We start from the raw sequence: 12,681 nt of genomic DNA on the forward strand, positions 1-12,681 counted from the left end.
TCTGCACAAAATTAGAAAAAAGCTAAATCTAAAATTGCCTTTCTAACTAGCTATAGATTGTTGAAATCCGTTTACAATAGAGAATTTAAACATTTTATATGTTTATTCCTCACAAATTTTCGATGGCGAAAAATGAGACTGTTTACATAGAGTATTAGATACAAAAACAAGTCAACGTGATTCAAGGAATTCGATTCTGAAAACATTTCGTGAATTTACTGAGCAATAAATTAACTATTTCTCAAAAATTAATATGTGGGTTCACTACACAGATAAATAGCAAACGTTTTGAAAGATAAGGTATTTGACCCTTGAATTAGGCATTGCAATCAACCGTGAGTTTGATGTTTGATAGTATATGAATACACAGATCATCATATAATCCTCCTAGTAGTGAGGTAATACCTTTTTCACAGAGTTCCTATTAATATTGTACTTGCCCAAGTAACCATAAGTATTAATCCATTGCACTATATTGACTATACATTTGCACTAATGTTGTATTGAAACTCCATTACAGCATTAACAATGCAATAGAGCTCTATATTAACATTAATAATGCATAACTGCACAGCCGACATATAGCATTATCGCTTGCTCTATATGCGTATATAGAGCTGAGATAACGCGTACATGCTTCAAGGATCTTTAAAGCATGTAAGCTTTTTATGTGCATTTAGTGCCATTATAGAGCGAATAGAAATCCGATATAATGCTATTGTAATGCTGTGGTTTTATTCGTTATGCAACTCTTCTTGAAGATTATATTCGGCATATTTCATTTCAATCGAACATATGCAATATAGTCCAGGCAGCAAACGCAGCGCACTTTTACCGTGAAGGACGAGGCAAGGTAACTCAGTTCGAGACTTGCTAAAGGTAATTTTCATAAAATATTCATATCATGTGACAACGAAAATCCATTAAGGATATTCATTACAATGTATTAGAAGAGAGTCAATTACTGTTTTAAATACAACATTTTACTTTAAAATTGACAATGACAGCCAACTGCAGCTTTTTAATAGCATTAGTAGTGCCAATATAAGGCTTTCAAATTTGACAATTGTACGCTGGTGCTATATAACAGTATTAGTACTGCAGAAACGAGCTGTCAAGCACAGTAATAGCACTATATTTCGTCTTTTCTGGCATAATACTAGTATTATATCAGTATTTAGGCTCTTTAAGACAGCTTTATATGTGGATCTAAAGCAGATATTAGGCTACGTTATAATGCTTATTGGTTACTTTAGCAAAACACTGTGCAGCAGGGCGTCCGGTTCTCTGGTGCCTCGACGACCCGCGACTGGTGGTGCCTCGTCGCGGTCTACTCAGTTTAGTCCTCGACGGTGAACCTAGTCTACACCGTTGAAGAGTGCCCCGGCGAAAGAAGTTCTCCCGATACCGATTCTTCTTTGGTTTTCGCTAAGTACATATTGTTTTAGTGTGGCTAATGGTTCTGACGTTATTCAGGAGTTTGTTGAATTTTCTCTTAATGTTTCCTGTTATTTTGAATGCAAAAGACTTAGACTTTTTTACGAAAATAATTTCAAGTCCTTTTAAATGCAAAGAACTTAGAAAAATTTTGGCAGTTTTTATTTTGCGCGGATTTCGCAATTAACACGGTTTTGCATATATCCTAAGTCCTTTTGAATGCAAAAGAAATTGGCTTTTGATGTCATTTTGAAATCCAAGATAACGGTTCTGGTTTAGCGAAATTCGCTATAACCCAATCAATATGGGTATTTTCGGAATGGGCTTGACGAGTAGAAGACAAAGATCGATGTTTGACGCCATTTTGTATTCCAAGATGGCGACTTTCGGGTTAGCCACATTCACTAAAACCCAGTCAATATGAGTATTTTTGGAATGATCTTAACAAGTAGGTTCCAAAAATTTATTTTTGACGCTATTTTTAAATCCAAGATGGCGATTTCCGATTTAGCTAAATTTGCTATAACCCAATCAATATAAGTATTTTTAGAAGTTGTTTTAATTAAACAGTTGAATTTACTTAAATTTAAGCAATATGTTTAATTTGAATAAATTCAAACCCCCTACTCACACCATATATGTATCTTTCTTCTATCTCTTCCATTCTCACCGCACTCTTCTGGATGAATACATAAAAATATTTTGCATTTTGGTGGTTTATGATTAGATCTTATATTTGAAAGTGATTTAGATGATTGCCCAGATTTTTCATGCGGGAATTTCGGTATACCGGAAGTCGCCATCTAGAATTTTAAAATGACGCCAAACATCGACGTTTGTCTGCTACTCGTCAAAACCATTCTGAAAATACTCATGTTGATTGAGTTGTAGAGAATCTCGCTAAGCCGGAAGTCGCCATCTGGGATTTGAAAATGGCGCCAAAAACCAATTTTTAATGGAAAACCTTGCGAGGAAGGTGCAGATTTATTTATTTCTGGCACCTACTCGTCAAGACCATTCCGAAAATATTCATATTGATTGAGTTATAGCGAGTTTCGCTAAACCGGAAGTCGTCATCTTTGATTTCAAAATGGCGTCAAAAATCAATTTCTGGCACCTACTCTTCAAGACCATTCCGAAAATATCCATATTGATTAAATTATAACGAATTTCGCTTTCGAAAAGAAGAGGGGGGCTTGTGTCCCCTTTTAAGATAGTTATACACATAAGGAGTACATCTTCAACGCAGGTTCATACCACCGAATTAAAAATTAATCTTATGTGTTTGAGTACTACTATTTAAGGGCTCTGCTGTTATCTCATTTAAAATGGTACAACGATTCATAAGTTTTACATATTTTAAAATCCTTTTTATTAGTCGTTCAGATTAAGAATTCAGAAAAAATGCATAGGAATTTAATCTTAAAGTCTCGGAATTATTTCTATTGGCATTTCCGTTTAAGTATCTAGGAACGAAACCAGGATAGTTACTTCAAACAAACGTTTTTGAAGAAGTTGAGTTAGGTTCACGCAAAACAGTGGTGATGATAGAAAAACTGAAACATACTTTATGGCAGAACCCAAGAACCCAGAACTGAGTTAGCTTTAGTCAGCAACACATAAGTTTTTAAGTGTAAATCCTAAATATTGTAAATGTTACCTCCCACAGCAACGATTGTAGTATGATTCATATTTGGTTCTATCAAAATATTAAAAAAATTCAGTCGTTCACATTTACAAGGACGTAATGATTATTTGTCTTACACAAAACAAACTTAAAATGGAGACTGGGGAGTACACAAGCCCTCGCTTTTTATTTTCTGACTACGTCTATTCAGAAATTCATTCTGAACATTTCATTCAAAGGTACCAAGTCTCTGCGATGAATATATTTTGATTTATTTATGTTTTAAATGGCAGTGTTGGAAAAAAATAATAAATTTCTGCATTTGGATTGAACCATAAGTTTTAAAATCTGTATAACTATTTTTTGAAAACTCGTAGTTAGTTACCGTCTTCATCAAAGTTGTTAACCAAGATTTGAACTATAGTTTTTATTTACGTAAATGCAAAATAATTGATTTCTCCATACAAAATCCCATACAAACTTTGAACGCAATGCGCAAACCCGGGATGAAACCAACCGCTAACAAATTTTGCACAGGCATTTGGAACTTCAAAAGGAACTCAAAATGTGCTGTGCCCGCGAGTTTAAATCATTTTGAAGTTTTCCCATACAACCGCGAGCCACTCTAATCTACATGTGCCATACAGAAATTAACACTCTTATGATACAAAATTCGTTGTAAACTAAGCCCTCATATGTCATAAAGTTCGTATCTTAAAACTCTCGTTGCTCAACTATGTTTTGTAAAATGTTAATACAAACTTTACAATTCTGTAGATATATGTGATTAGACTGTGCCAAAAATGCTCTAAAAGTCATGCTGCTCAACACTAGAATGCAAGATATGCAAATTTTAAGCACTTTTGTAGAACAAGTCAACTTTTTAAAAAAGAATCTGCAAATACGATTTATGAAAAATTGCCATTTTTAAGCGTAAGCGGTTTTCGCAACTTTTTTGAGACCCAATTAATTTTTTAAAAGTTTTTTTTATTTTTCTACGGACATTAGAGAGCAAATTATATATAAAAGGTTTTAAGAAAAATATTTATATCATTGAAAGAAACTCTGACGAAAACTCAATTTTGAAGAAACCCCGCGCAGAATAAATATTAATATTTTTTTCTTCTTAAGTCAAAGATATGTATTGAAAAGCACTGTTCATGACATACATGGGAAAAAATATTGTAAAAATTCGAACGGGGGTTGAAATATAGCATTTTTAGTAATTGCTTTCAAATCTTGTAATTTTGCCTACATTTTTATAATTGATCAATGTCTCTAGCGTAATTCACCAGCGTATTAAATGTCAGCGTGTCAATTAAAAATTATTTTTCCCTATCAGCATTTCAGCACATTTTTAAATTCAATGTCTTATTTTTAAGTAATTATTGAGCCATTACCGGTATTAGAATCTTCCCTAACTTTATTACCACACTTGTCAAGATATCCATCATAATAAAAAGATAGCCAATCTAAATTGTAATGTGACATTGTAACATAGAAATTATTTAAACGAACCTCTAATAAATTTCTTACTATTATCAGCAGGCGTTTGTCGTAGCAGCCCAATAACGATTATAATTTTTCGGTTGCCCTATCATATCATGTGTAAACATTTTATTTATCCATAAATAAGTATACAATATACATTATGTGTTATCATACAGTTACACCCTACCAACATTTCCACCATCTGTCATCAAATTGGAGTTTTCTCTTCTTGAATCGTCTCGAGACTGTATATCGGTGGCACGGAAGCACTATTGGCATTCCGCAATGCGCATTCCTTTTTGTAGGTTCTAAGTTGCAGTAGGAAAAATATGGCACTGATAACGCAAATCACTTGAAATATAATGCTGATTGTTGTCCCAGAAGCAATTATGTGCAGGACGTGCCGGATAAGTTCACTCATGCGTCCGAAGCAGCCGATCTGAAATGGTGTTTCGTAATGTGGCGACGGGAAGCAGGAAACTGGAACTAAACTCTCGAAATCATCCTGATGCGGCCAGCTGTACCAATCCGAGTAACTTTCGAATCCGCAACATTGTAGCTAATAGATAGAAAATGTGTCGAATTAGGGAAGTTAGAGAAATCTTAATAGCTTTTGTAAGTTTTAATACCCTTTGCTGCATATGATTAACAGACCGCTGAGCATTACGATCTTGGTAGAATTGTAAAAATGCATTCTTCACTCGTGCTTCCAACATGGCGTCTGCACTGCGTGCCATATTGTAAGCCGTTACGGCAATGATAATCTCCATGACAATCAATACTGAATAAACGATTACATACTGAAATTTTTAAAGAATTATATTAATATGGTACAACATATGCAAATATTATAGAAACAGAACACATACAATATTGATAATGGTCATGTTTTCCAATATTAGTCCGACGCATCCATACAAAACTACTAATAGCATAAGGATTCCGAGCACGACCATAAATCGCGTCAACGAATGGAAGTTACTGTCGAGAAAAAATGCGAACTCAGCGAAAACATTGCCGACACTAGCACCAAGGATGATTGTTATAACTTCAAGGACCTGTAAATATGAAATTTGCATCAAATATGTTAAACATGGTCGGGGGTTATGATCTCCTAAATATACAAATACTTCATATTCGAAATGTAGAATACATATAAGCATTTTTTTGAACCGCGTTTCAAAATATCAGCAATATTAGCCGTGTATAGGTTTCTGAACCTGAATAACTTCCGTTGTACTGAAAGTTAGAACATTCTTGTAATGAGTTTTGAAATCTACGATTATCATAAATAAAGGAGAATATGATTTTATTGGAATGGGGCATAGCGTAGTAGGTAAATGTATTACCTTGTATGCAGCTCACTAGGGTTGGATTATCAGCCCCGCACATGGGGTAAGAGGTTTTTCTAACCCGAAAACAGAGGTGAGTGATACGATTTTTGAAACCTTTTCAAACGCAAAAACTAACTTTACAAATCGACGATCCGAATGGTTGCTGAGCTGTGCGTTATGAACTGCGACGTATAAGCGTAGTTTTACAAATAAAAAGACAGGAGATGCCGAATTGCTGGTTTATACCGTGCGTATGAGCCGTGCCATTTAGGTTCAAATCATTTCATAGGATCCTCGACGCGAATCACAAGACTTAGCTATCAGAAAACTATCCTTATTAGGAGAATTTGTAATGGAAAATAGAATGAGGAAAATCATTACCTTTACGCTTGTTAATAATCAATTCTTTACCTTTACCAATGAATAATAAAATTAAAAGCAAACAACAATCTGTTTAAATATTCTAGAAATTATTGAAATTATTGGTAATCTACAAACCCGAAATTTTCGAAAATGTTACGGAAAAGTAACAGCTGCATCAAAAAGGATGAGAAACTATTTTTGTTATTATGCAAAAAACGGCTCTTCCATCTGAATCGCATTATTGATAAAAGAGGTTTCCATGTTTCAAACGTTCTGATTTGACATGAGCTGCTGAAGAGAAGCCACGGTATGCCAAAAACCGTTATTAACTTATAAAAATGACCATCAATTCGGTATACGGCATTCGAAAGATACAGTATCCAAGCATCTTCTCGGTGCATTTCAAAATGATCTATCGAGAGATTCGAGAGACATGACGATTTGACGTTTTATTTTATGTGTGTTTTAATTGTTGTGTGTTCACCAATCGTTTCGCAAACTTTGTGTTGTTGATCGGAGAGGGACGAATTAACTTTTTAAACTGTATATTCGCTGTTTTGTGTTGTGAAAAATACCAGCTACTGAGTTTGTTTAGCATTCTTCATCGGTACCAGCACTGCTATTTTGTTCGTGCCATATAGTGCTAACGTAGGCAGCAGAGATGGAGAAGAAGCAGTGCGGAGCATGTAAACTGCCGATAAATGATTTAGAGCCGATCTGCAGTGGCTTTTGCGAGACGTATTTTCACATCGGCCAGCAGTGTTTGGGTTTTAACCAACGTGCTAACAAGCAATTGTTGCCACAATTGTTTTTTCTGCTCACCGTGTCGCGATGAGCTCAATGGAAAGAGCGGGCGCTCTTATATTGCTGCTAAAATAGAACCGAGAATTGCCACACCTAATGTTGAAAATCTTTTTTATCCCAAATTCAACAACTTTCTTCATTTGTTGAATCGTTGAGCCAAAAAGTCGACCGTTTGACTTATCTGGTTTTCATCCTATGATCACCTACAGCGACGTTCAGAAAATCCTTTTTCGTTGTTTGAATGTTGAAGACACCACTGATATCGTGCGTTCAGTGGCAAGGGTAAAGACACGACAAATTTGTCTTTCGTGTTGTTTAAGATTAGCCTTGATTCAGTACTGAAACAGATAGCACTTATTCCGTCCACTTGGCCTGAGGACCTGCTGTTCCGAGAATGCATCGACATGTCAATAAAACCCTGTCGTAGACCGGGACAAAGCCGACCCCAAACTCCAGGCGGGCATAATCATACTGAGAAGCCAATGGTGACAAAGCAGTTGATGGGAAATAGTACACGTTACATCGCCGACTTCCGAATTCCCATCTTGCACAAAATACCACCGTCACGAAGAAGCATAGTTTCGCCGTCATCGCCGAGACTGCACAAACAAATTCACGCTGAGCTGCCTTCACCGGGACGCCTGTTATGCCGCACGTTGGAAGCCCCTGAGCACTCCGACGCAGTTGTGCTACCAGCCAGCGACCAACTCAGTCGTCCCGGCCTTGCGTTCGGAGGCCGTGAGGGGGTCTTCCGAACACCCTTCTCAGGCGAGTATTTTGCCGATTTGCTTCCTGAAAACCTTCTGATTTCCAGCATGTCATCGGGTACATCACGTCCTCGAAATATGTCGGGACGCTTGGCATGTGGTGCTAGCTAACGGTTTGTGGTTGTACTACCAAAACGTCAGAGGGCTAGGGACTAAAATCGAAGACTTGCACTTAGCTGCTCTTGACGGCGACTACGATATTTACCTTCTGACGGAAACTTGGCTTGATGATCGTATTATATCGATGCAGCTCGTCGGGGATTCCTACGCGGTTTATCGTGCGGATCGAGGGACTCGTAACAGTATCCATGGTCGCGGTGGGGGAGTTTTGATCGCTGCTTCTTCCGCACTTACCTCCTGTGAATTTGGTGTGAATAGTTCATCAAGTATTGAAGCAGTTTGGACGAAGATTGCTACGCAGACGAAGAATTACTTTATTGGAGCTGTTTACATTGCTCCAGAAAAACGACTTGATTGCTCTATTACGCAGCTCCATTTAGACTCAATAGAGCGCGCTTCTTCTCAAGCAGATGCGAATGATGTGATTTCAACCAACCAGAACTCGTGTGGGTTTCTTCTGGACAAGGGTGCGCCAGCCGCTTACTTCTGGACGAGCTGGCTTTTCACGGACTAAATCGAGTAAGCAATCGCCAATCTCGTTTTCTTGATCTTGCCTTCGTCAACGAGAATGCTTTGCCTGAGTGTTCTGTGAGTGAAGCTTCCCGTATGATCGTTCCTTTGGATAACTATCATCCAGCTTTAGAAATATCCATTTCCATCATTAATTCAGCTCTATATGAAGAAGTTTTAGCTGTGAATCGTCGTAATTTTCGCAAAACTGATTTAGTAGCACTACGCCGCTCCCTACTGCTGATTGACTGGAGTGCACTACTCGATCAAGTGGATGTAGATGCTGCGGTCGATATCTATACTCTATTACTCTCGATAACAGTTGAAAAATCCGTTCCAAATTCCCAGGAAGCCTGGTCGAACGCAATGCTTCGGAATCTGAAACGCATCCGTGCCGAAGCTCTACGTGCGTACACAAATCGACAGTGCCTTGTTCTCAGGCACTTTTTCACAACAACCAGTAATGAGTACTGCAGTTACAATAAATTTTTGTACAAAGGATATGTGAACCGCATCCAACAAAACAAACGACGAAATCCGAAGGGCTTCTGGGCTGTTGTTAATACGAAAAGAAAGGGAACGGGTGTTCCGTCTAGGATGGTCCACAATGGCGAACTAGCAACTACGACGGCGACAAAGTGCTCCCTATTTGCTAGCAACTTCTTGAGTGTCGTTAACTGCCATCGAGCTGCCCGTGATGCGGTGAATATGGACGTATTCACCATTTCACAACAATCGGTTCTCTCTGCAATACAAAAAAGGAAATCGTCTTATGCTCCAGGACTAAGTGCTATGCCTTAAGCTGTTCTGAAAAAATGGTCCGATATTTCAGCGATCTCACTGATGCACCTTTTCAATGTGTCACTTCAGAAGCTAAAATTTCCCGATGAATGGAAGTGTTTAGTCATGTTTCCGGTACACAAGAAAGGTAACAAAAGCAACATTGAGAACTACCGGGGAGTCACTTCGCTGAGAGCCGAGTCAAAAAATTTCGAATTTCTTACCAATGAGGTGCTGTTTTCTGCTAGTAAACATTTCATATTCTTCCCTGGTTGATCAATTGAGATGAATCTAGTTAGCTTCACATCGTTTTGCATAGAAAAAATATCCAAGAAACTTTAGATGAACACGATCTACACTGATCTTAAGGCCACTTTCGACATAGTTAACCACGAGATACAGCTAGCAATGCTTGATAAATTAGAATGAACCACGAGAGTCTGCCACTGGCTCCGATTCTACCTTGTACACCGAAAGGTAGTCGTGCAAATTGGTGACAACGTGTCTGAATCCTTTTCTAATAATTCCGGAGTTCCTCAAGGTAGTACACTAGGTCCGTTATTATTTTCATTGTTCGTGAATGATGCGGCCTTCGCTCTAATGCGTGGAGGGAAACTGTTTTTCACTGGTGACTTGAAAATATTTCTTGTCATAAGGAATGAAGCCGATTACCGTGAGTTACAGTGCCTCATTGATACGTTTTAAAACTGGTGTCAAAGAAACATGTTGATGTGTTACGAAATGTTTTGTCGTCAGTTTTTACCGACCAGCAACCATTATTTAGTTTGACGGTTATATACCGCGATATATACCTGTAAAACTTATGGGCGCTCCACGAGCAAACTTATAACGACAACCCTAATTTTGTGTTCCGTATCTACTAGTAGATGGCAGTAGTGAGTCATTGATTGGAAACTTATATCGATTTGAATTTTAAGCAGATTTTTAAGTAAATAATAATTAATAAGTTGATTGCTTTGTACGCAGCTCGCCTGTGTTCGATTCCCAACCTCGCACATAGCAATTTTTCTTATCCGAAAAAGAGGCAAATAACGCTTAAAAGTTTAAAACTTCTGTAATAGAAACAAATCATCTATTCTGTTACAGGGCATATGAAAATCTTAAGAATGTGTACTATGTCTTCGGTCGTACAACGCTTGAATACGTCGCCATATTATGCCTAATCCATTTTATCTAATGCGATATACAAAGCTCTAGCAAACGAGCTTAGATAACTTCCACAATCAGGAATATAACTGATAAAAAAAATGCGATTTCCATATTGATGCAACTTTAACAGAACCTACCAGGCACACAGCTGTTAGAAACAGAATAAGATACTTAATGAGGGAAACAAGTTTCCTGGATGTTGTTCGCTGGGTTGGCGGTTGCGGCTGCCTTTCGGAATCGTCCACGAAGCCAGTCATCCTGCTTCAGCAGTAGCATGAGCGTGACAGCTGTTGTAGGAACTTAAACTGAGCTAATAATTCACGTTTGCAACTAAACTTCCCCGACAACCGACGTACCAAAACTGATGGTGTTTCAAATTTTGAGTTTTATCCACACCTAGAAAGTCGCTTTAAGCTGGGGGGGGGGGGGCGATTAAGATTTGCGATACCGTTGACAGGATGTGAAATATTTTTATTTTTAACAATTATAAAAAAAACATTATCAGAATTGATGACGTTCACGATAAGATATTGATTGATACCAGGAAGACACGTTTGTTTTGTCGAATGTGATGGTAGGACACGAGTATCACGTTGATTCGGGGAAATTACACTATAAAACTATTGTAATAAATATTTTATGTACAAATATTGTCATCATAATGGTTGTTGATCTTTGATCTTCTGATACGGGATTTCGTTTAAACATTTGTAACCGAAAGTATGAATTATGTTTTCATCTTTTATAGCGCACAAAGACGATTTAATTTTTGCATGCCTTATCCGTTTAGCTAGAATGAAGGCGAACATAGCCGCTGATATCTGCAAAAATTACAACTTATTAGTTCTAACGAAAAGGATGGATCATTTATTATACCACCTACCTGTACAAAGGCCACAAGCAACAGTCCACTGACAATTGTTCTTGAACAGTGCTGAAGAAGTGAATACATTCTTGAGTGACATCCACTAGCAAATGGTATACATTCACCCTCTTGATAGGTGAGACAACAAGATGTTGGAAGTTCTGCTCGTAAGTTTCCACTGTCTAGATCAACAACTGCAAAAACGTTCTCCCAGTCTTTGTAACCTATCACTCCACAGCACTCCAACTATTTAAAATTAAATATGTTAATAGTAAAGGTGACAAACAAACAACAAAATTGTTATCTTAAAAAGTATTCTTGTGCGTGTAAGCATACCTCAATTTGCATGAAGTCCACCGAATTTTGTACGTAACTATTCCACGGATAATGTTGTAGGGAATTCTTCATAGTTTGCATCATAATTCCGCTTACCTCCTGACTATGATAAATACCAACCAAAGTTGCCGTTACTTCCAGTAGGAAAACAACTGATATAATGCCACAGTACTGGAAAAACAAATAGATCAAACGTTCTAAATACTGATCAAGCGTTCTACATAATGATTCAGTACTTACAATATTTATCAAAAGTGAACTTTCCCGAAAGGTTCCGATGAATCCAAAAGCCGCAATCACCAACGTTATCATGCCCACGGAAATAAACAAAAATGTCGGCGAATAGAACTGCTCATCGATAAAACTGGTAAAATCGCTATACACGGCTTGAACTGCGACCCCTGTCGATATTACCAGCACAGCGGTAAACTTGAAAAAAAATCAAATATTGGTATTTGTTACCGTTTTCTGCAAAAGAAAGTTTATTTATTGTACTTACCACGAACATCACGTTGATCATAAACAAGAAAAATTTGATCCATTTCATTGACCAACTTCCGGTTTGGTATTCTGGTTTCATTTTGAATTCTAGGACGCCCTCGACTGCTGCTACTATCTGAAGCTCCTGCAGGCCGACTGTTGAGTGTTGATAAGTTCAGTAGATTACGGAAAGACAGTGCCAGCCATGATAGGAGAGATGGTAACCCTATCGGTCTGTTATCAGATTGTTTCACCTGAACATTTCGAACACTCTGTATGTGCAACGGCAAGTAGTAGTAGTTTAATTTCAAATACGGCAACAACAAAATCATATCATAAAGCGCGGATCTTATCACAAGACAACGTCGGCTTAGCTAAATAAGTACATGCACCACTGCTGCGGTGAGATTGTGCAATGATAACGATTTTCTACCCAATGCGACTTTCGTGTCACAGCTTCACTGTTATCTAGAGGGTTATTCGAGTATCACTATCTAGATTGTAGGGGAGACTGAGGAGACTTGATCCCCTTTTTTATTTTTCAGTCCAACTCCGTGGAATGATAAAAAACTATGTATTTTTTTGTAGTTTTATATT

The 12,681-nt window shown here is 37.6% G+C and overlaps 2 protein-coding genes across 2 annotated transcripts; both read right to left on the minus strand.

The window, feature by feature from the left end:
• Positions 1 to 4,645: 4,645 nt before the first annotated feature.
• Positions 4,646 to 10,751, minus strand: LOC131678737 (leukocyte surface antigen CD53-like). The gene is made up of 4 exons (XM_058959021.1): positions 10,541 to 10,751; positions 5,425 to 5,613; positions 5,185 to 5,355; positions 4,646 to 5,114 (listed from the first exon to the last, which is right to left on the minus strand). The coding sequence occupies exons 1-4, from the start codon at positions 10,658 to 10,660 to the stop codon at positions 4,764 to 4,766; spliced, it is 831 nt and encodes a 276-aa protein (XP_058815004.1). The 5' UTR covers positions 10,661 to 10,751; the 3' UTR covers positions 4,646 to 4,763.
• A 102-nt stretch (positions 10,752 to 10,853) lies between these two features.
• Positions 10,854 to 12,480, minus strand: LOC131678736 (CD63 antigen-like). The gene is made up of 5 exons (XM_058959020.1): positions 12,104 to 12,480; positions 11,845 to 12,033; positions 11,605 to 11,775; positions 11,287 to 11,514; positions 10,854 to 11,224 (listed from the first exon to the last, which is right to left on the minus strand). Exons 1-5 carry the CDS (start codon positions 12,182 to 12,184, stop codon positions 11,060 to 11,062), a joined length of 834 nt encoding a protein of 277 aa, XP_058815003.1. The 5' UTR covers positions 12,185 to 12,480; the 3' UTR covers positions 10,854 to 11,059.
• Between the last annotated feature and the right edge of the window lie 201 nt (positions 12,481 to 12,681).

This window comes from Topomyia yanbarensis, chromosome 2, assembly GCF_030247195.1.
Source record: "Topomyia yanbarensis strain Yona2022 chromosome 2, ASM3024719v1, whole genome shotgun sequence".
Classification (NCBI taxonomy): Eukaryota; Metazoa; Arthropoda; class Insecta; order Diptera; family Culicidae; genus Topomyia; species Topomyia yanbarensis.